Here is a 23,973-nt window from a genome sequence, read left to right as displayed (position 1 = left end):
GGTGTGACAAATGAAATTTGTAACATTAAATATTTGATGTATTTGCTCAATTAACATGTATGAGGTCATAAAACTGAATAAAAAATTCATATCAACTGCTTGTGAATTCAGTTAAAATCTGATTCATAAGAACATAACAGGATTGTGATATTGTAAAGACTCAAAAGAGGATATAAAGTGATGAATGTTGAAAAGTTGAATGTTGTTTTATTGCTGATGCAAATTAACCATCACAATTGTCTGTTGGCTATCATTATCATGACTTTCAATATGTAAACTGTGAAAATAGAGCATGCCCACATTTTTCAGTCAAACGATGTGATAGTGTTGAACTTGAAACATCTGCATCCATTCTTAAATTTTTCATGCTTCAACACCTATAAGAAAACAAGAGCCCTCTTAAAGTCTTTCCTCTTCCCTTTCTTTCAGTATGACACTGGTGTTTGTAATGAAACTGGGGGGGTCAATTTCAGTGTCTTATGAGAGAGCTGAAGATATATGCTGAATAAAACAGGAAAAAAGAGAGAAAAACCAATGTAAAACCTGCAACATTTGCCATAGCAGATGGTTATTGATATGTTTCTATTAATTCAATGCGATGTTCAATGTGTGTCTGACAACTTAGTGCCTCCCACAAAACACAAATAATAGAAAAATATATTTGATGCAACAAGTACAGTGAGGTGAACAATTTATTTGGGAAAGTCTTTAACATTTTAGCACAGTTAGATAAGATTCTTCTTGCAAAATGATGAGTAAAAATCTTTAGTAGAAAATAAACGAAATTCTCTGAGCACCCAGGAAAGTGTAAATGAATCCTGAGTGTCCTGTGCTTTCTGTTTATATCAAAATTTTTTTCCTCAACTGTCTCAGTGTAATGACAGGTAATCTGGTGGGGACTGCCATTTTTGCACATTGTGTTCTGCATTTGACCCAAAATATCATTGGAAAAAAACAGACTGGATACCAAATTAGGCCACTGTATCCAGCTCCTCCTACACTTCAAGCTTATCTCAAGCCTGAAGTTAACTGTGCCACTTTAAGTAGTTGTGATATTTTAATAAGATACTAAAATCAAACCTTGTAAAAACAAATCCTAATAATAATTATATATATTTATTTTTTAAGAAATTATAAAAATACCAACAAGACGGGATCAAAAGGCACAACAGAGATGACAACGGCTCTGCGAGGTCTGTAAACATTTAGTCTAAGGTTGGCTAAGATGGGCTCAAATGTTTAAAAATGGCAGTGAAGAGTCACAGAAGCTCCTCAAGTCATATCAATAAGTCATTCAATTGGGAAGACTATGCAACACTGTCTAAAATATTACAACAGTAGCAGGATAATAGACATAACATGCTCTCTGTGATGTTAGGACAATGCCAGTATTCCCGACTTCTCTGCGTGTCACTTTCCTACTCACTAGCTTCACAGAGAATAATACAGTCAAAACTAGTCCAACCATCGCAGGAGAGGTTCATAATAACCATCTCACTATATACTTCCCCCAAACAATATAAAGTCCCTTATAACTGACATTCATTTCACTGTGTGGGGAGAGAATTCACCAATTTTAAACAGGAGGGTTCTCCGTTTGGTTCTTTTGTCATATTGCTAGATTGGGGCTGCAATCCCTCGCCTGGCTCTCTGCTGAGCGAGATGTATCTCTGTCTGTCTGATCCAAAGGTGGTTCATTTATGCATTGTTATACTTCTGCAATGCCTCCTCCAGCTTGCCAGTGATCTTCTGGAAGAAGCTGATCTGCTGTTGTAGGCAATGCTGCATCTGGGCTTTAAAGTCCCGCACTCGAATCTGATGGAAGTGCTGGATCTCGGCCAGTGTGGCGAAGGAGATGATGTTGCAGCGTTCCCTAATCCCGTCTGCTTGCTGGCTCTCCATCTTCCCTTCCTCTACGTGCTTTTGACTCTCCTTTACCTTTGTTAGAGCACCTGTGGACAGAGCAGAACCTGACTTAAACTAAATATTGACAGACATTTCATAAGTTTATTTTGTGATTTAATAATTCCGTAAGTGTGCAATGCAACAAGGCCTTATTTCACAGGATCGGTTATCTCAGATACATTTGCAATAAGTCTATATGAATGTTGCTTTGACAGAAACATTGTTTTGCTGCCTGTACTGTGAAATTAACTGAGAAGTCACTATATGTCATAACTAGAAATCTAACTGCCACTTTTAAGATATATTTGTAAATGTTCTACTTGTGTGACATCCTCCAGCCTTCATAACTGACGTATTAAATCACTGGAAAACACAATGGCTACGCCCCACTTTTGCGCATGGTAGGCCTATTTCAGTGCAAAAATCTGCATCTTATTCAATAACCACCCACAATCTAGTTTAAGCAGGTGTAATCAGCACTGTAATATCGCTGAGTCTTTTCTATGAAAATCATTATAGACAGCGCTTCATTCACAAACCTCTGTGCTATTTGCTCGGCACAATTACAAAAGTGGAAGCAGTAATTCATCAAATAACGATCAAATGATGGATAACAGCATTATAACCTGCCATATACAGTATGCAGAGCAGTATGCTCCATGTGGTCAAGCACACTTTCGGCATACAGTATAGTGATATATAGTGCTGAGAACTGGCCCACAACATCAGTTTGCCATGTTGCTTGATATGCATTTCCTTTAGTGAATCGGGCACTAAACCAGCACAGACAACATGTGCAAATAAACTGTGCTTTTACTAGGCATAATTGATCCTAAGTAGGGCTGAAACGATTAGTCGACAAAAAAAATGTGGGTTTCTCACCCACACCTATCATATCGCTTCTGAAGATATTGATTTAACCACTGGAGTCTTATGGATAACTTTTATGCTGACTTAAGTTATTTTTGGAGTTTCACATTTTTGGCACCAATTCACTTGCATTGTGAGGACCTACAGAGCTGAGAAATTCTTCTAAAAATCTTAATTTGTGTGCAGCAGATGAAAGAAAGTTATACACATCTGGGATGGCATGAGGATGAGTAAATGATGAGAGAATTTTCATTTTTGACTATTTCAACTATCCCTTTAAGGTTTTAAATTAGCAGCTGACTGTGCGTTTTCCAATTTATTACACTGCTACTTAAATAAATGGTCATGAAATATTGATTTAAGTATAAAATTCTTTGATTATGTGACAAAGTGACCATGGAATGATAAAAGATACATGAAATTAGCACAGATGTTGGAATTCACTTGCCTTGAACAATGGTCAATTTCAGTTTAGCGGTCAATACACAAAAATATTGGTAGCATAGCACTTTACAATAAGGTTCCATTTGTTAACATTAGTTACTGCATTAGGAATCATGAACTAACAATTAACAGTATATTTTTACAGCATTTATTAATCTTGGTTAATGTTAGTTTATAAAAATAAACATTGTTAATTGTTAGACTAGTTCAAGTTCATAATGCATTAACTTATGTTAACGTATACAACTTTAAATTTAAACAATGTAGATGATAAATAAATGCTGTAAAAGTATTGTGTATTGTTAATTTATGTTAACAAATGTAATTTTATTGTGAAATGTTACCAAAATATTTGACTGCAGAATACTGCGATGTAAATATTACTAAATATATCAATGTAAAAAAAAAAAACATCCTATATGCTCCGTAGACCCTGTAAAGACCATAATAAAACTTCAGAGACAGAGTGAGTTAATAAATGTCAAAGATGCTTCAAATTACAATGACTGGAATTGAGACGATTAAACATGTTCTTCCATTGTTTGAGAAAGGCCCTCGTTACGAAAGAGAAGGGGTTTTAACTGTTAGGAATTACCGTTACTGAATCACTGAGTGCAGAAATGCTATTGGGAAAAGATTGCAGCCATACATTGATGCAAATATCTAACATAGTGTAACCTTTGTGTCACATAAATGGAACTTCTATGGGAATAGAGACATGCCTCTCCAAATGGCATGCAATCGGGGTTTCTTGTTTAATTTTGTCAGGCACACTCTGTACTGCACTTAATTGAGAAAGTGGCCTCATTATTTAGTGACAGATCATGATGCTAAAGCATCTTTGAGGTTGAAACTATAGTTGTACGCAATGTCTGACGTCATCCTTCTGCACAAATTGTTCTACTTCTCTAAAACTTTATTAAAGGTTTAAGCTTGTGTCAAATGCAGCATGAATGAAGGTATAGAGGCTATAATTGAAGGCATACAGTATTAGTCTAAATCCAATATGTCATGATATAATAATCCTCCCTCTAAAAAGCCTTGTTTTACAAGTTGTGCAGTGTAGTCCTGCATGAGCAGATGGCTGACTTTCCTTCTCATTGAGGAAAAACATGCAAGACATTCCCAAATCTCCCATCCCCCAAAACTCTGTACATTCTGCCTTCTGGCAAAAGAGGTCTTTGCTTGAGAGTAACCCAGATCCCTAAAATTCCTCCCACTAGTCAAACACTCACATGAGCACAGTGACTCCCACAAAAACAGTGCAAAAGAGCACAGAGGACAAAGAGAAAGAAAAATACACTTCAAATAGACAAGGTGCATGTTAAGGAAAAACAGACCAGGCATGCAAGATGGATTTCAGACATAATGGAATTCAACAAACTGTTGTGGTGAGGCAGAGACTTTCAGTGAGTGGTGAAACTCTGAAGCACAAACAATGTAAGGAATTCAAGAGAAATTTTTACAGCTTGACATCTTGAGTGGCTTCCACTTATCGAATATATTAACCCTTACATGTTCTGTTGAGACCCACTAAACGGTGTTTTATATTTGGAAGTCCAGAGACACCAATGATACGCATGTAAAAATTATTATGGTAATTTGATTTTAACCTCTTATCTTCAAATGACTTGATCAAAGCCCAGTAAGCAGATATTATTGAAGATGCATCCCTCTTTTCATCGAGAAAGTAGGCCAGACCACAAACAGAACTTGAGGATTAAAGTATTTAAGATTAGATAAGAGACATACATACATTACTAAAAGTACATAGCCTACTAAATAGAGGCTATATGCCTAAATCAAATAAAATATACAGCTGCTAGGCCTATATAATAACCATTAAAACAGGTTCTGTTCCCCCAATCAAGGCTTCTGCTACAATTTATTGCTGCCAAGCATGTATGAAAACAGCTTCTAGAAGGTGGAACATCAAATACACAGGGGTAATAAGAAAACCATAGAGGTTTGCCGCTCAATAGAGAAGTATGAAAATGGTCAGAACATGTGGAAGCTACACTCGACTGAGCCACAACAATGCCTGATGCCGCAGAACCTCTTCACCCATTACGTGATGTGCTATTACACAACACAGTGCTGTCATTCATCTGCAACCGGAGAACAGAAATTCCCTCCTGACTCCCCCAGACCATATTACACATCTGAACACATGCCTTTTTTTTCATGCACTTCAACCTGATGATAACACAGGTGGCACATTATATATTCCTGCATGACAAAAACACAAATGTTTGGTTTGTTTCAAACAAATGAGAAGGCAAATGAAGATCACTGCCAAAACAAGGGTGACAGCAAGTTTAATTTGCTTTGGAACTGCCCCATTAGATTAATGGGCAGTAGGGATATTACAAAAGTCATCATCTGTGAATTACAAGACATTTAGCCTGATTGGAAACAAATTCATTTCAGAACTATCATCTTCTGAGATGGATCCCATGACTCCAATAATTGTCTTTCCTGAAACAGCAGTGACAGTGAAGGTTCAATTATACTTGCTGGGCGAACAGACTTTGTTAGTTTGTATAAATATTGTGACAAAAAGCACATATTTGTTCACCTAGGGTGTTCGTTTGGTGATATTTCTCTTGTTCATGCAAATCGAAGTTGAAGAGCCTTGATGATATGATAACACTAATCATGGGTGTGGCTTGGTCGTAACATTATTTACAATTGTGTTTGCCAGTTGAAGAGATTGTAGCTAGCCAAGTTACTAACTTAACATTAAAACTAAATTATGAAGCCGTCTCTCCAAAGATGTTCAAAATGTATGCTTTTTTTATCTGATGCCCACCCTAAAATTCGCATTGCGTATTACAGATGCAGGCTACGTTCGCCTATGGAACTTGAATTCGTTCAGGAGAAAAAACTTTTTTTCTTCCATGGTATAAATGAAGCTTTAGTTCACAGATTAATGTAAATAGTAACTACGTACTTTCTTTTATGGCTGAGGGATTAAAGATAAATAGGTCTTTTTGCTTCACCTAGAACAGATTGACAAGAGATAATGGTACATGTTAGCGCACTGAATACTGGAAATGTGTCAAACAGACCATAGGCTTCTTCAGCCAATCATATGGTTGAACTTCCCCAGTTTTAATGACCAGCTCACATTTGAGTCACTACTCCCTCTCACTGTCATAAGAACCACATATACTATAACATGTTCCACTGAACTATAATAATATGAAAGAAAAGAGATGGAAAAAAGATCCTATTAATGCCATAGTTCAATGGCACTCTATTTCTTCACTTTCATTGCTAATGGAGGCTCTAAAGTGACACAAATCAATACATGCTGTGCTCATGTGTATTTTATTAGAAAAAAAATCAGACCTTTCATGTCTGAAGTTTCAATGTCATCCCTGAGGACATTATGTTGGACTTAAAATGTAATAATTTTAGAAAAAATTAGAAGCATACAGCAAATGAGTTATGCTGTGTTCCGCATGTAAGGCATTTCGCAAGGTGATCATTATAGCTTAAATTAGTGAATAACTGTACAAGGTTAGATTGTGGTGGGTATACAGTAGTAGAGTGTCTATCTAGCCAATATCTACATCGTTAAGTTTTGTGGTGCACTATATTATATGCAGTGAAGATTTTCATTTATTTAGTGTTTTAAGGACTAAAGTAAGCACATGGTAAAAGACAAAATAATGAATATGGAAAAACTAAAACATTTCATTACATTTCAAACATTACAAGCATAAACATTACAACATTTTGTTGGACTTCTTTGAAAACAAGACACAATATCTTACGTCATTTTGCTTCTCAAGTAAATTCATCTATTTTTAATTTTTTTTTAAGTTTAGATATTATTATTGGAAAACAAGACAAAAATTCTGTGAGAAAATGATTTTTTGCAGTGTATGACCAGAAACCAAACCCACAATAATTGTTTTATTGCTTCTGACAGATAGATGAGTCTTGGGGAAGATAAGGCAGGAAATTATTGTTGTACTGTTTTTTCCCTTAGGGGTGCTAACAGTACTGAATGTGTCTGCCAACAGCTTCTAGTCAGAGAGCACAGTTTGAAGACCACATCTATTTGAGGTGTAGAAAAGGGAACAGCTTTTTTCATTTCCTTCTTTTGACCTATTTTATGGCTGGCTGATTTTTCATGATAACTCTAAGCGTGTCTACTCTGGTTTTCCCTTGTGTTAATTTCTCACATTTATTTGAGTTAAGTGTGAAATTGTGGGTGCAGATATACAATGCAGCAACGATCAAATTTGCACATCTGTAGACCTAAAGCACAGGGTCGTTCCGTCACCCTAATGTTATTGGAGACAATAATGTTTTAGGATAGTAAATAAACATTTGCTAAAAGAACATGTATGGGATTTTGTGTGGGATTCAGCAAGCTGCAGGTGACCAAACAGTCAGACTGTGAATGGCTGGATCAGTTACAGCAGGGTCAGCATGGCACTAATCCTCTCTGCTCGAAGTACAACACAGCATTTCAATTTGTCCAAAGCATTGTGCACTCACAATGCAGTGACACTGGTCTCTATAACACCAGGCTGTAGCTCATTAAACATCTGGTTGACACATTTAACTGTCATAGATGAATCCAGCTTACATCCAGACCACTTTTTCAAGCGTTGTGAGCACTCCTTTTGGAATCTAAGCAATCACATAAAAACATTCTCAACATACACTCTCTATAGCATACAGCAGACATACGAATGCTCAACTGCTACTCTGTAGCTCACAGACATACTCTGTAGGCTTATACATAGTCACACACTATTTGTTCATGTTATGGTGTGGTCTTGAGTAGTCAAATAAATGTAGCCTGAAGAAACAGCTTGTAAAACTCAGTGTTGCCTATATGTCGAGACAGACTCTGTGAAAACATATGAGAAAACATAGAAAATTCCTCATCACACCAGTGAAGATGAAAAAGCACCAGAATAACATCAAAAACCTTAAAAGCTACCCTAAGAACACTCAACAACTTGGCTTGTGTGAATTTTTAGTAACTTCATCAAGTTCTGTCTTTAATGGCTCTTACGCTCGAGGCAGTAAATGGTTTCTTGTGATTCATGTGGATTTGGATTTAGCTGATTCATTTAAAAATAAAATTATGCTTTTAACTACTGCACTTTGCATAAGTAAAATTATAGCCTGGAATCTGAGCAAAGAGGGTAAATAAAACATTACAACCAGTCCTGTCAGTCAGTCTAAGCCACAAATTTGTTGAACGTCGTGAATGAAAAATTCATGTATGTGATATCAAGTGCTAGGTGAAGTGAGACCTAAATTTCAAGCTAGTAGCTCTATCTTAAAAATGATAGAGCCAAAAAAATGAAGTCTTCTTAAAAATTATTTCAGACCTGTTTTAGGAACCTTAGCTCTGAGAAAAACACATATCTGCAACTGTGAACTACGTAAGCTTCATACATATTCAAGCAGTTAATAACACAGATGACAGTGCGATTGCTACACTTTGTGCATGCTTTCTGGGCTTCTTGCATATTTCGCTTCATTAAGTACATAAAGAAAATGATAAATAAATCTCATCATGATTGTATCATCATGATAGAGGATTAACACGCTCTGTTCTTTTTTAATTAGATCAAAGTCATTATTATTCTTTATTTGTCAGAGATATGTCAGTAAATCAGAATTACCATTGTGGCAAAATTAGCCATCCTTAAATCAATGCTATTGACTAAATGATGGTTGGTATACTGAAACTCTCTCGCAACTTTCCTTGAGCAGGGTGCTACGTCAATAGTTTCAGTCTTTGTCATTGTATGGATCATTTACCGACCACAGGAAAAGCACAATGTGCACGTCAGCCACAGCTCCCCCCATGTGACTCAGCAGTCAGACAAAACCAGAAGAACCAGTGAACTCATTAGTGGCACTTCAATACAAACAAAACCAGTCAGCAAAGCAAACTGTGGTTAGGAGAGCAAAGAGTGCAACAACGCTTACTGTGACCCTACTATAGCTTTTGATATGATCAAGTGCCATGTGTTAAAAACTACAACAATACTGACCTATCTCGGTGAAGCACAGTTTCATACATATTTGTATGGTGATGATGATACAAATAAATACATGATGCATAAATGATTACCTTTCTGAACATGGATGATATCAGGGTAGTTAGTAAGGTGTCCTTGGTACAGAGCTAGTAGGTCCATCACTGGATCCAGGTCTTGTTTAGGTTGCTCCACAAAGTAGTCACCAATAACTTCAAAGGCTACCCCCGTGTATGCAATTGCTTGGTTCAAACCAACCGAGTATGGTTGCTGGTCCAGCTCAAATGCTTGACTTAGATACTTAAAAGACTGTCCCACTCTCTGATATTCTTTCTTGAACCCGGCTATCTGTTTCCTTGCAAACTCACTGAGCGTGGCGTTCACTTGGATCACACTGTCATCCATTTTCTTGGTGAAGGCCTTGAATCCATCAATTCTGCTTTCAACGTCTTGTAGGTCAAGAGGGGCTGCAGGAGTACTGATGGTGAGGAAAAAATTGGCACCGACCATCTCGTCTTTCTCGGCTTTCCTCTTCCCTTGCTTCCAAATCTTTTCATCCGTGCTGGGGCAGGTGAGGAAGTGCTGGAAGACATCACACTTGGCAAGCACAGGGTGGCTGGTCATATGGTTCATCCACCATATCAGCCCTCTTCTCCTCTTCGAAATAAAATCTTCTTCGAAACGCCCAGTGGCTTGTTTTTCTGGGATGTGTGGCACTGAGATGACAGGAAATTTCTCCACTAATCGAGCATAGAGCCAATCGAAATGCTTATATCTTCTGTTGACTTGGCTCTGCGTGTGGGTAGGAGTCAGTTTGTAGGAAATGTAACTTTTCATGCCTTTGAATTTAGTCTGCTTAGTTGGATCATCAATAGTGCAATTGAATGGGTATGGGTTTTCCTGCCATTCTGGGCCATACTGACCCATCACAACACAGATTTTATCCCCATCCTTCACAAAGCCAGACGCTTCGCCCAGCACGAAAGCCTCCCCTCCTGACTTTACAAAAGTTGAGAACCTGTTCAGATTTCTGCTGACTGTGGCTGAGCTCTTGGCTTGCTGTGCACCTCTAGGCATAGAGGATGTGGAGATACTGTAGGTAGAGGGGCCAGTTCCTTCATAATTCCTGTAATCTCCACCAACAACACCTGGCTCGTCTGCTACGGATGAGTTATCGTCCCAGTCATCATCCCAATCATCATCACTGGCTGGGGTACCAGGCTGTTGTTGAGGTAGACCAGGGTAGTCCGTGAAGCTGGATGCTGGCGCGTTGTTGTAGGGCTCTTGATTCTGAACTTTGCAAGAGGAGTCAAAGCCACCAGTGGGAATACTGGCACATCGAGAGCTGTTGTTGTTAAAAGAGGAGACGCAGTCATTCCTCAAGACCTCAACGTAGGACGCAGGTAAGAGCCCCCTCTGTCCTCTGCTGTTCGTTCCCTCCAACCAACCCTCAATGTCCTGCTCGCTGTACAGAGTTACTATCTCATTCTCTTTCACCGTTATCTCCCCCGGGTTTTCCGAATTAAAGTCATACAAAGCTCTCGCGCGCAGAGCCATGACGCCAACAAGTTGCTCCTTATGAGGCTAGGGTATCAGCCAGCTAACTCGAACCCAAACTCTCTCACTGACACCCGTGTTACTGACAACACAAGGGGCCGTTCAGTCCGAATGCGAATGTCTCGAGTTAAAGTTCGTTTTAACTTGACGCGGCGTCTCGCTCCTACGCGAGACACAGGGAAAATAGCGAGACGCGGGGCTACGGTCAAAGACGTCCGTCTAGCGCGTCTTTACATAGAAAAACAATTGAAAATCAGCGCGGACAGAAGCAACAACGCATTCGGTGTGAACTGCCCCTTACTCGTTTGCTGCGGGGACCTTAAATCCACAATATCCAGGTTCCTATCCGCACCAGTCATACGATATTTTGACAATCAATCAGCTGCCTTGCTTCAATTGGACAGAACTGTGTGCAGAAGTCATTTCTCCATCTGTGGTGTTTACAGTCCGGAGCACGGTTGCTGTGCGCCCGTCCCACACCAGCCGCAGTGTTCACTCTCACGCGAGCCAAACAGAGCAGAGCACAGCGCAACCAGTCAGGGTAGTCGAAGGCGGAGCAAAGCGCAGCACAACATGAAACCAGGCAGCACGAATCAAATTTAACCACCTGATGTGGGACTGGTCTCTTTGACTAACTTTTTTTTTTATATATATATCACGTTGTTATCCCTCTATATTCATTTATTCATGTGGTGCAACTTGTGTGACATAGACAAGATAATAAGCATGTCTCACAAATCAATTTAACTGTAGTGTAGGGCCGACATGATGAGATATGTGATAATATACACAGGGCTGTAGCAAGAAATTCTGGGCCCCCTGACTGTGTATTGCTCTGGACCCCTTTCATATGAAAAATACAGTTTAAATTCTGTTGTGATTTTTTTTTTTAGAAAATGTTACTATAAATTCTCCTACCTGCGTAGTAGGCAGTGATATGCTCGAATAATGCACATCTCCAAAAACAAAAGAAGAAGAATGTGAAAGTGGAGTTTGAGAGTAAAAAAGGACTTGAACATTGATCTGTTTCTCACTCACACCTACCATATCGCTTCTGAAGATATGAATTTAACCACTGGAGTCGTGTGGATTACTTTTATGCTGCCTTTATGTGCTTTTGGAGTGTAAAAATTTTGGTACCCATTCACTTGCATTGCGAGGACCATCAGAGCTGAAATATTCTTCTAAAAATCACCATTTGTGTTCAGTAGAAGAAAGAAAGGCCTACACATCTGGAATGGCATGAGGGTGAGTAAATGATGTGAAAGTTTTAATTTTTGGGTGAAGTATTCTTTTAAGCTCTATCGACAGCATTTTTGGCATAACGTTGATTACCACAAAAAATATTTTCGACTCTTGGTGGTTTAATCATGGTTAGAGTAAGGCACTTACAATGGAAGTGAATGGGGCCAGTCCATAAACATTACAATACAGACACTGTATCAAAATATAGGCATAGATGTGAACATGATTTTAGTGTGATAAAATCAGGGATTTACCAACATTTACTAGATCACTAGAAGATGTAACGCTGGAAATAACTTTACACATATGAGCATATGTGATAAACCTTAAATGTATATTTTAATGTTAATGGACTGGCCCCATTTACTTCCATTGTACTGTAAGTGCATGTTTTACTATGATCACAGTTTTTGCTTTTTTTATTCTTTAACAGTCCTTTAATTAAAAATTAAATAGAAGTTTAGAAAGGTCTTTGCAGTAGCCTACAGTGCATCTGGAAAGTATTCACAGCGCTTCACTTTTTCCACATTTTGTTATGTTACAGCCTTATTCCAAAATGGATTAAATTCATTATTTTCCTCAAAATTCTACAAACAATACCCCATAATGACAACATGAAAGAAGTTTGTTTGAAATCTTTGCAAATTCATAAAAATAAAACGAAGAAAAAAAAAAAAAAATCACATGTACATAAGTATTCACAGCCTTTGCTCAATACTTTGTTGAAGCACCTTTGGCACCAATTACAGCCTCAAGTCTTTTTGAGTATGATGTTACAAGCTTGGCACACCTATTTTTGGGCAGTTTCTCCCATTCTTCTTTGCAGGACCTCTCAAGCTCCATCAGGTTGGATGGGGAGCATCGGTGCACAGCCATTTTCAGATCTCTCCAGAGATGTTCAATCGGGTTCAAGTCTGGGCTCTGGCTGGGCCACTCAAGGACATTCACAGAGTTGTCCCGTAGCCACTCCTTTGTTATCTTGGCTGTGTGCTTAGGGTCGTTGTCCTGTTGGAAGATGAACCTTCGCCCCAGTCTGAGGTCCAGAGCGCTCTGGAGCAGGTTTTCATCAAGGATGTCTCTGTACATTGCTGCATTCATCATTCCCTCGATCCTGAGTAGTCTCCCAGTTCCTGCCGCTGAAAAACATCCCCACAGCATGATGCTGCCACCACCATGCTTCACTGTAGGGATGGTATTGGCCAGGTGATGAGCAGTGCCTGGTTTCCTCCAGACATGACGCTTGCCATTCAGGCCAAAGAGTTCAATCTTTGTTTCTCATGGTCAGAGTCCTTCAGGTGCCTTTTGGCAAACTCCAGGCGGGCTGTCGTGCCTTTTACTGAGGAGTGGCTTCCGTCTGGCCACTCTACCATACAGGCCTGATTGGTGGAGTGCTGCAGAGATGGTTGTTCTTGTGGAAGGTTCTCCTCTCTCCACAGAGAAATGCTGGAGCTCTGTCAGAGTGACCAGCGGGTTCTTGGTCACCTCCCTGACTAAGGCCCTTCTCCCCCGATCACTCAGTTTGGCCGGGCAGCCAGCTCTAGGAAGAGTCCTGGTGGTTCCAATCTTCTTCCATTTACGGATGATGGAGGCCACTGAGCTCATTGGGACCTTCAATGCTGCAGAAATTTTTCTGTACCCTTCCCCAGATCTGTGCCTCGATACAATCCAGTCTCGGAGGTCTACAGACAATTCCTTGGACTTCACGGCTTGGTTTGTGCTCTGACATGCACTGTTCACTGTGGGACCTTATATAGACAGGTGTGTGCCTTTCCAAATCATGTCCAATCAACTGAATTTACCACAGGTGGACTCCAATCAAGTTGTAGAAACATCTCAAGTATGATCAGTGGAAACAGGATGCACCTGAGCTCAATTTTGAGTGTCATGGCAAAGGCTGTGAATACTTATGTACATGTGATTTTATTCGTTTTTTAGTTTTAATAAATTTGCAAAGATTTCAAACAAACTTCTTTCACGTTGTCATTATGGGGTATTGGTTGTATAATTTTGAGGAAAATAATGAATTTAATCCATTTTGGAATAAGGCTGTAACATAACAAAATGTGGAAAAAGTGAAGCACTGTGAATACTTTCCGGATGCACTGTATATTATGCAACCACGCCCACCAGTACATACATTTGTCTAGTTGTCCATGTTTGTCTGTACATTAGCACTTCGTCATAGTACTGGCATGCTGTTAAACATGAATACAGTTTGACATAATGAGAAATGACATTATGATAGAGCTTAACCTTAAATTCCAGAGATGAGATTGTCATTGCAATCACAGTACTTAATGTCAACTTGATTAAAACATGTTGGCTGAATGTTAAAAATATAAAAGAATTGTAGATCATTTTCTACAATCCTTTAAAAAAAGTAGATTACTTTTTTTTGTCAGACATGAAGAATAGATGACAAATTTTGTTTGGCTTTATAATACTTTTATCAGAATTTATTTAAACAAATTTTTCTGGTGAAAACTACATGGTTGATGATAACTGTTATGCTGGCAAGCTTTGCTGTTACAAAACTTCCTAGGTTGACAAAGCAATACTGTTGTACACATAGCAAATAATAGGCTATTGCTTCAACAGGGAACTGATATAAAACATCAAAAACACTCAACGAACACAACCCATGTATGATCATGTCATAAATGGTGTTGTCATCACTTTTTACAAATCACACGCTGGCCACCATCGATCCTTGGTCTCCACCACAAGTATCCCATCATGACACAGCATGGCTTTGAGGTCCCCTGCCTTGAGTTGACGGTCAGGCAGCTCATAATGTCTAGTGAAACTCCGTGACACAAACCCATGCTCATCCATCCTCACCCCATGCCGTCCTCTGATCAGCAGCCATCCCTCGAAGACCTGGATGAGTATGTCCTCTGGTTTAAACTGAGTCACGTCCAGCAAGACTTGAAACAGTGGCTCTCCTGAGTCCTCGTCCTCACTGTCTGTTTGCCCCACTTCAGTGTCCACTTTAACCGGCAAGCATTCAGGTCCTGGTAGGGCAAACAGTCGATGGTCTTCAGTGAATTCAGCAAGCTTCCTGGTTATGAAGTGCTCCTGGTGGCGCACGGGGCATGATACCCAGTGGGAAGTTGTTATTCCCTCTCCTGCCATGACACTTGAGGCAGAGGTTCTCTTTGTTTTTTTGTGTTGTATGCAAAGAAACGTGTTGCTGGTAGCACTAACCAAGCTATAAAAAGACTGCCCTCAGCTTATGTTTCTAGAGTGGGCAGGGGGGAAACGAGAGAATGGGGTGGACCATTTTTAGAGCTGACAAATATAGGCCCAACTCTTGCTAATGTTTTGCTGCATAACAGGTATGATGATAAATGTATTGAAATTGTATATGCAAACTGAAATGATATGATAATTCTATTAAAATGATTCAGAAGTTAATAATCAAACATGCCTTCTAAGCAAAATACCTTACCTTTTCAAAAGTGGAAACCACTTTGCTTCTAAGCAAAGTACCTTACCTTAACAAAAGGAAACCACTGTGTACTGACAAGTCAACAAAATATTTACATGTCACTCATGTAAAATAAATTAAACAGTAAAAATTAACTTAAATTATATGCACTATAAAATATCTACTATTGTCTTTTATTGCAGTTTACAGATCTTTAATGCTCTCAAAATACATTTTGGGGGGGAAAGATTGTGAATGATTATATTTTTGTTTTGTAGCAAAAAAAAAACAAAAACAAAAAAAACAAAAAAAAAACTTTTGTCTTAGTGATTTAATAATTCATGCATCAAGTTCACATTGACCAAGGACTTACCTGAAAAAAAGTTTTGGTATGTGAAGTAGAATAGTTTAGTTTTGGGATTTTCAATATGATAGTCCTCTTGTATTTTAATGTTGTCTAAGACCCATTTTTGCTGTGTAAGAAAAATAAAAGTGTGTTATTATAAAGACAGACAACATGTTGTTTGCAAAATTAAATAATTAGCTTTTAAATTGTCATTGTACTAAAGCAAAAAAATAAAATAAAATAAAAATAAAATATATAATAATAATAATAATATTAATAATATTTTCTCGAGAAAAAAAATACTTTATATTAATTTGACTGTGTATATTTTTCTCTACACACTATTAGAGTAGGCTTATTCTTGAATGAACCTGAAAATAACTATTTTCAACTCAATTCCAATTCATGCTTTCCACAAAAAATATGTTCTAAAGCTGCTTTACAAGAAATATTTAGCTTTCAACCTAAACAGTCAGTTTACAGGTAAGAATGATGCATCAATGCCGCCACCTTTTGGATGTTTATTAAGAGTGTGGAGCTGATATAACGAAATTCAAATTCTTCTTACAAACTTGCAAATAAGCTTGCAGTACTGATACGCTTGTCTTTGTTCTTTGAATTGGCATACATAGTAGCCTATATATTTGTGCACAAAATTGGTCTCAAATTGTTTGAAAGGGAAATAAACACTGGGTTTGAGGTCAGAATAGATCATTTCATTTAAGTTTCAATGTATCAGTCCTATATGTTCAACTAATGGTCATCTGAGACCCTTGGTAACACTTTACAATAAGGTTCCAATTGTTAACATTAGTTAACAACGTCATGGTTACTTGTGTAACCTCCCTTCCCTGATGGAGGGAACGAGACGTTGTGTCGATGTAGTGACACTAGGGGTCACTCTTGGGAGCCCGAGACACCTCTGGTCTTTGATAAAAGGCCAATGAAAATTGGCGAGTGGTATTTGCATGCCACTCCCCCGGACATACGGGTATAAAAGGAGCTGGTATGCAACCACTCATTCAGGTTTTATGCTGAGGAGCCGATATAAGGTCCGACTTTTCACAGCGTTTCAGCGGGTAGTTCAGCATTGTGGCAGGAGGGACACAACGTCTCGTTCCCTCCATCAGGGAACGGAGGTTACACAAGTAACCATGACGTTCCCTATCTGTCACTCACTCGACGTTGTGTCAATGTAGTGACACTAGGGGTCCCTATACGAAACGCCACAATTGGCTGAACTGTGTTACGTGAACTGGCAGTGTGTGGTGGGCAGACTACTGTGTGCCTCATAGCCAGCACACCAGGTCGACACGTAACCTCCCCCAACATATTTATGAGTGTCGAACGGCCCTTTTTGGGCACAAGTTGACTACCCAAAAGATAGAAACAGGCTTAACCCAGTCGTGGCCTCTTTTCCCCTTCTTTTTTTCCACTCCCTAAAAAAACAAGGGGGATTATCCGACTGGGCCGCCAGGTCTAGTCGGGGGGTGTCCCTCCCAAGGGGAAGACACCACGGAGACCACACCTCGCCCAAAGAGAGGGGGGGATATTTAAGTGGAAGAATAAGTCACATGGTCTTTCCAACCATGTGAAGAGCCTTCAAGGTAGATCCTGCCCAGTGGGGGAGGAGTTACTACAAACATGGAGACTGGGGCAGAGGGGTTCTGCCCAAGGAAGACACAGTTTGCCAGCAGGGAAACGAACTAGCGGAAGATATATATCGCATGGGGTTAGCCTTACAGGTAACCGCCACATGCGGAGCACCTACCCCAGAACAGGGCTCTTAGTTAGCGCATGTACTGGGCCGACAGCGAGTCTCTCCGAAAACTCGACTGCCACAGGGCTCGGAGGAAGTCAACCAGGGAACAATGTTTGTGAACACTACTGGGAATTAATGGCGCACGTCTTCAGCTCCAAGGGAGGTGGAAGGTGCTATGTGCAAGCGATACACCCGGCCAGCTATCCCGGGCTTATCCGCTTGTGTTGCGTGCCACTACCTGGGACGAAACCGGTTCCGCCCGGAGGTTGTAGAACCTTGCACAGGTGTTGGGTGTTGCCCAGCCCGCTGCTCTGCAAATGTCTGTTAGAGATGCACCCCTGGCCAGAGCCCAGGGAGCCGCTACACCCCTGGTAGAATGGACTTGTAGCCCTACTGGGGGCAGCATGTCCTAGGCGACATATGCCATAGTTATGGCGTCAATGAGCCAGTGGGCGATCCTCTGCTTGGAGACAGCGCTTCCTTTCCGCTGTGCACCAAAGCAGACAAAGAGCTGCTCAGAGATTCTAAAGCTCTGCGTGCGATCCAAATAGATGTGTAAAGTGCGCACAAGACACAGCGACGACAGGGCTGGGTCTGCATCCTCCTGGGGCAGTGCTTGCAAGTTCACCACCTGGTGGGAACCTTGGGCACATAGCCCGGTCAGGGTCTCAGGATCACGTGAGAGTAACCTGGACTGAACTCCAGGCACGTTTCGCTGACAGAGAACGCTTGCAGGTCATCTACCCTCTTGATGGAAGTGAGCGCAGTCAGGAGGGCAGTCTTCAAGGAGAGTGCCTTAAGCTCGGCTGACTGCATTCTCTGCAGTGCACCAGTGCAGAGGGGGGAAGAAGCCGCTGAAATGCGCTGTCAGATCCAGCAGAGGTGAATGAACAGTAGTATTCAGCTCAGTGAGCATGACCGTTCGGCTCCGAAGAGAAAATCTGAATGAGTGGTTGCATACCAGCTCCTTTTATACCCGTATGTCCGGGGGAGTGGCATGCAAATACCACTCACCAATTTTTTTATCAAAGACCAGAGGTGTCTCGGGCTCCCAAGAGTGACCCCTAGTGTCACTACATCGACACAATGTCGAGTGAGTGACAGATAGGGAACATTAGTTAACATGAACTCGAACAATGGACAATACTTATTAAGCATTTATTAACCTAATGTAATATTAATTCCAACATATACTAATCCATTTTTAATCCGTTTTTGTTAACGTTAGTCAATGCTCTATGAACTAACATGAACTAACAATGAATTATTGTATTTTTTAGTAACTAACATGAACTAAGATAAATACATTCTGTTAAAAATATATTGTTAATTGTCTGTTCATGATACCTAATGCATTAACAAATGTTAAAGAATGGATTTTTATTGTAAAGGTAATATACAGGCCTATTGGATATATTTAGGCACACCAGTAACATGCTGTGATAACCAGTATGTTGTTAGGTATTTAGTAGTATGCTTCTCTGGAATGTTTAGGTCTTCAATATATGCAACATTTCTGACACTCTTTCTAAATTTGTAAGTTTTTTTTTTTTTTCCACTCAAGAATACGCAGTTTTTATCACTATCCCCATTATGATCATTATCACTAGCTACCTTTGTAAAGGGCAACTATTCATATTATAATAGTTTTTCAAAATCTCTTTATCACAATTCATAATATAAATTTATTTGCCTCTTCTTTGAAATAAAAATACACTTCAGGACTACTGTGGATTAACATATGTGGCCTTTATTATCACTTGTAGTCCTCCCAGTGGAATGGTTTCTAAAATTCAAAACAGCTGGGTGTCCTGGGGAAGGTAATCTTTGTTATGTGTTCTGGATTAATGCACCAATGTGAGATTACAGCTCTGTGTTCCCTCTCTGCAAATTATGTGTTCTCAGTTGGAAGGTGTCCCAAAGACAGACACAGACAGTATTTTTAAGTGGCTGAGATTGGTTTATTGAACTGAAAACTCAATCTTGTTTCTTCAACTTCAGATAGAAGATATTATTATTTCAATCAAATTTAATTAATCACTATCTTCAAAATGTTGTTATTATGTGTGTAGAAGTGTAAAAGTGACTAATCCAATTAGGAGTTTTATTTTGCACTATAGAGTCACTGAGATGGTAATCTCTTGAGACAGCACTTTACTAATCCCCTTTAGTTGTTGTCACTCTCTCTCTCTCTCTCTCTCTCTGTAGTATTTCTCTTTCACCCACCTCTATCTGTTGTTTATTTATGAATGGGCAATGAAGAGAACTGTTTCCTCTTACCTCTATACTTTCAGCTGAAGAAGGACCATTGATTCTCCTCCATATCTTTCTGTTCTGCTTCAAAACACATTACCTATTCAAAGCCGTCCTTCTTCTGACCTCATTCAGTTACTCTGGCTCAGCTTGTTTGTTGTCTGGGGTAACGCTGTTGCTGGGGACGATGTCAGAACGCATTCAGCTCTCAGTAGCCCTGTGTAGGATTGGCTTTTACACGGTAAGCTAAGCAAACATCTCCATATTTAGCAGCTGTCTGAATGTTATATATTTTATGCTTGCACCTGTTGGTGCTTTTTATGTGATTTTAGCAATAAATCATAAAGTAAAAAAGAAAGTTATTTGGATGTTTGTCGAAATTTATTTTGGTGGAATTATATTTTATTGTATAACAATGTAAAAGAATACTTGACGTTGCAGGTGATACAGTATATTCAATGATATATTAAATACAAAGACAAAAATGTGTCAAATTACTGTAAATACACTGATATATTCACAGTTCTCTGAATATTTTAAGATTTGCTTGTATGATTACAGTAGCTGAAGTCATAACCTGTGTATGGCAGGCATCAGAAGGCTTTCATGGGCTGTCTCATGGTAGCAGCAATACAAAAAGTATTAAACTGTGGTGAATATTAGCCTTCCTTCATCTGTTGGGAATAGTATGGCACATGTTTTTGACAGTTAACTCCTCAGGTTACCTTCTGTGCTTTTATATAAGAGGTCACAGGGGAATTTCAGAAACGTACACTTAAAAAAGCTGTTATTCTATTTTTATGTTTTCCTTGTTATTACGTTTTTCATCAAAAATCTAATTTTCCCATTTAATGCACAGTGTCTCTGCCTTGTATCAGTATTAGAAAGGTAAAAGCTCCTTCTGTTGGATGAAGCCCTTTAAGGTTGCTGTTGTTAACATGACAGGATTTGTAATCAGGACTGTTTATGAAATACATGGCAGCATTGTAAACATTTTGAACATTGTAAATTCATAATTGTATAGGATAGCATCATTTGAATTTCCGAGTCATGTTCACTTCAATGCCAAATGTTCATTTCCAGTGGACAACCTCATTCAAAACCAGGTTCTCACAGCACAGCAGTGCATTTGTTTACCCAGCCAGGGTGACCATCACATATTGCCATGTTTTTTGTTCACAAAAATAGGCCCACACAAAACAGAAGACCTATTTTCACATGGTGGCAGCTTGGGAAATGTAGTTTGCTTGTTTTTGAGATTTAAGAATGTGTGGCACTTCTTATTCAAGAAAAAAAATGCAAACAAAAAACGTGTGTGAACATCTCCAAGAGATGTAGGAAATACTGGCAATCAAGTCTTTAGTTTTATTCATCATAATTCAAGTTGGCAATGAGCTAGAATGTGCTTGTGCTGTGCTTTAATTCCCACTTATCAAAAGAGCTTATCAAAAACATGAGTTGATTAGATTGAGTTTGATCTTGTTGCACAAATATTGTCCTACACTTTGATAATCAAAATAGGTTCTCTGATGTGTAAAATCTGTGCTTGTGATCTATGGAGCCTCATCAATGGCAAAATGTAATGTCAGGATTTCCAATACCTTGCAGAATATTTTTCTAAGCAGAAAGACTAAACTGATTTTACCTGAATGTTTATTTATTATTACTTGTTTGTGTGTGTGTGTGTATATAGACAAAATGTATTGTTCTCCCCCAAAAATGAACTAAATCTGTCAAAACATCCCTTAGCACAGGAGAACAAACAGATACTTCATGGAAAAAACATGCAATCTCACACCACACTTTACTCAAGCGTGCAGCACATTTTGATGTCTCTGACTTAGATTTGATGGTTTCTGCATGATGTAATGACTTTAGACTGTGAGTTTACAGTCTGCTGCTTAGAGCTGTTTTTGTATTAATCAAATTAGTTTGATTACAACTCATCTTAGCTGTTTTGGAGTGTCTTTATGTTTTCACTGGCAAATCAAATAGTAGTATCACACACTACATCTCAAACAGATGAAAAATAAAAATTCTCACCAATTTTTTTATTTTTTTTTTCTCAACAATTTACAAAATGACCTCAGTTTAAAAGTGCTTGAGAAGTGTATGTTGTTGTTTTTTTTTATTGCCTTGGAGAAGTATGCAAGTCTCCAAAGTATCAAAATGTAAGTTTGGCCATAGGATTCTATGATTGTAAATAATTTTTTTGTGCATTTTTTTTTTTTTTTACTTCTTAAAGTTCTTTATCAATATGGTAAGCTCTAAACTGATTGATGTCCTTTACACAATCTGCCTGGAAGTAAAGTAATATTCATTAGGTACTTGCTTGATACCACAAGCACTTTTGAGGATGAAATAATCAGTGACATCAAATCTTTGAAAGACATTCAAAGTTTTGTTTGAGGCACCTCATTTTCTATTTTCCCGGTATTTTCACTAATGCTTGTGGAGACTGCCTTGCCAACATAAAAAAAAAATTCATTCTGCATGGTCTATTATTGTGGTATCATCTAGTATTCCAGATAAAACTGCCCTTAATGGCGTGTACAAAACTGTTTAAAAATTGTCAATAATTTAATCATTACCATGCAAATTTGGAGCTAACTGAAATTGGTCATTAGGGTGGGCCCAGGTTAGACCAAGCATTTACACCTCAGTACAATAAAAAAACAAGTGTTAAAAGCATGTGGCACACTGTGGATGTGGTGCATTGGATCTAAGGGTGAGAGCTTTGTCGCACCTCATTAGTTTCTTGCAGGGCCTTCATTAAGGCTACAATGGAGAGGAAAATCACATGCCCTATATTTTAGTCCAGTTGTCAGTTCTCTCACTCCAAACTCCAACACTCTCTCATTCCCAGTTTTCTCTGTGTACATACTGTATGGGTTTGCATGTAACTACTGTACATGTGTGTGTAGATGTGTTAAGATTTCTTTATGTGTTGCCTATACAAACCATATGGATAGTGAATAAACTGAGAATTTAGAGTGGAAGAGCTGAGAGTTGAATGAGGGAATATGGCCTCTTCGTTGTGTTCATGTCATGGTAAAGCAAGACTTTGTTCATTGCTGTTAGGAGCACAGCTTTCCTGTATGGAATACCAGTAAAATGTGTTAACAACCAGTTTGTTCTGTTTCAGGCTGCCTTTGTGCTAATACTTTGAGCGACAGTAACAATGTTTGGATTCATTAGGTTTACTCTGGAAGGTTGTTTCTTTTTCCATTGGGGTAATATTTTATAAAGAAACACAATGGTTATTAGAAGAGCGTACCAGTATGTTCATTCAGGACATAATTTTAAAGTCATGAAATGAGCTGCTGTGCAATGCAGCTTAACAATACTAAAAAAGTGGGGGTCACGTGACGCCATGCGTGAAGCAGACGTGTGAGCGGCTAGCTCTGCGCACTTTGATGGTTTTTTGATTATTTTCATGTTATAACTTGTGATTATTCAATACACCCAGTTACATATTTGCTCTCTGAGGTAAACATGGCAAAGAAGTCAAAATCCTCAGACTCTGGAGACATTAAAAGACACTTACATGTTCAAGCTGAGGCCTCTGATGGGACTGCAAGCTGGGGACTGGATTTGGATGGCATGTCGGGAGATGAAATCCAGCGTCAACTGTCCAACATCTCGGTGATGCTGACGAAGGTTGTTGCTGACTTGGAGGATCTCGCTGTAATACGTTGATCGATTACGGTGATGGAAACAAAATTCTCTGAATTGGTCACGAGAGTGACAGATGATGAGAAACGAATCGATTGTCTGGAATCATCGGAAAGGGAGTTATTCACTAATCCGCCCGTGTCCAAAACAGACTTGGAATTTATTTTGGAAAAACTGGAAGATCTCGAAAATAGGAATCGAAGGAACAATATTCGAATTATTGGAATTCCTGAACATGAAGAGGGCAGAGATATGGTGAAATTCCTAGACGAGCTCTTCCCGAGTCTGCTCAACATAACAGGCCATAAACTGGAAATAGAGCGAGCTCATAGAGTCCCGGCTCGCAGATCTGCTGAGGGAGACATGCCCTGATCAATTCTGACCAAATTTCTGAGATCATCCGATAAAGATCTCATGTTGCGCCATGCAAGGAGAAGAGTAAAGCTTTCTTGGAAGAATCACAATA

General features: G+C 39.1%; 3 protein-coding genes across 3 annotated transcripts in view; 1 reads left to right on the top strand and 2 right to left on the bottom strand.

The window, feature by feature from the left end:
• Window positions 1–674: 674 nt before the first annotated feature.
• On the bottom strand, window positions 675–11,286 carry LOC127440119 (sorting nexin-18-like). The gene is made up of 2 exons (XM_051696521.1): window positions 9,335–11,286; window positions 675–1,952 (listed from the first exon to the last, which is right to left on the bottom strand). Exons 1-2 carry the CDS (start codon window positions 10,794–10,796, stop codon window positions 1,699–1,701), a joined length of 1,716 nt encoding a protein of 571 aa, XP_051552481.1. The 5' UTR covers window positions 10,797–11,286; the 3' UTR covers window positions 675–1,698.
• Window positions 11,287–14,475: 3,189 nt separating this feature from the next.
• Window positions 14,476–15,236, bottom strand: hspb3 (heat shock protein, alpha-crystallin-related, b3). The gene has a single exon (XM_051696058.1). It carries the CDS (start codon window positions 15,174–15,176, stop codon window positions 14,721–14,723), a length of 456 nt encoding a protein of 151 aa, XP_051552018.1. The 5' UTR covers window positions 15,177–15,236; the 3' UTR covers window positions 14,476–14,720.
• A 4,608-nt stretch (window positions 15,237–19,844) lies between these two features.
• Window positions 19,845–23,973, top strand: part of LOC127439930 (ADP-ribosylation factor-like protein 15) — a 200,363-nt gene continuing 196,234 nt past the window's right edge. Inside the window, exon 1 of the mRNA XM_051696229.1 lies at window positions 19,845–20,073. Within this exon, the coding sequence (XP_051552189.1) occupies window positions 20,020–20,073 (54 nt within the window). The 5' untranslated portion in view covers window positions 19,845–20,019. The remainder of the gene's footprint in view (window positions 20,074–23,973) is intronic.

This window comes from Myxocyprinus asiaticus, chromosome 4, assembly GCF_019703515.2.
Source record: "Myxocyprinus asiaticus isolate MX2 ecotype Aquarium Trade chromosome 4, UBuf_Myxa_2, whole genome shotgun sequence".
NCBI lineage: Eukaryota > Metazoa > Chordata > Actinopteri > Cypriniformes > Catostomidae > Myxocyprinus > Myxocyprinus asiaticus.
The sequence above is the reverse complement of the archived record's forward strand: the minus strand, read 5'-3'. Positions and strand labels throughout refer to the sequence as shown.

What these genes read in the sequence shown, in the direction of transcription:
- hspb3 (XM_051696058.1), bottom strand. Translation starts at nt 15,176, where the DNA reads ATGGCAGGAGAGGGAATAACAACTTCCCACTGGGTATCATGCCCCGTG.
- LOC127440119 (XM_051696521.1), bottom strand. Translation starts at nt 10,796, where the DNA reads ATGGCTCTGCGCGCGAGAGCTTTGTATGACTTTAATTCGGAAAACCCG. An exon ending in TATCATCCATGTTCAGAAAG is followed by an intron (nt 1,953 to 9,334) that starts GTAATCATTTAT and finishes CTCTGTCCACAG; the next exon opens with GTGCTCTAACAAAGGTAAAG.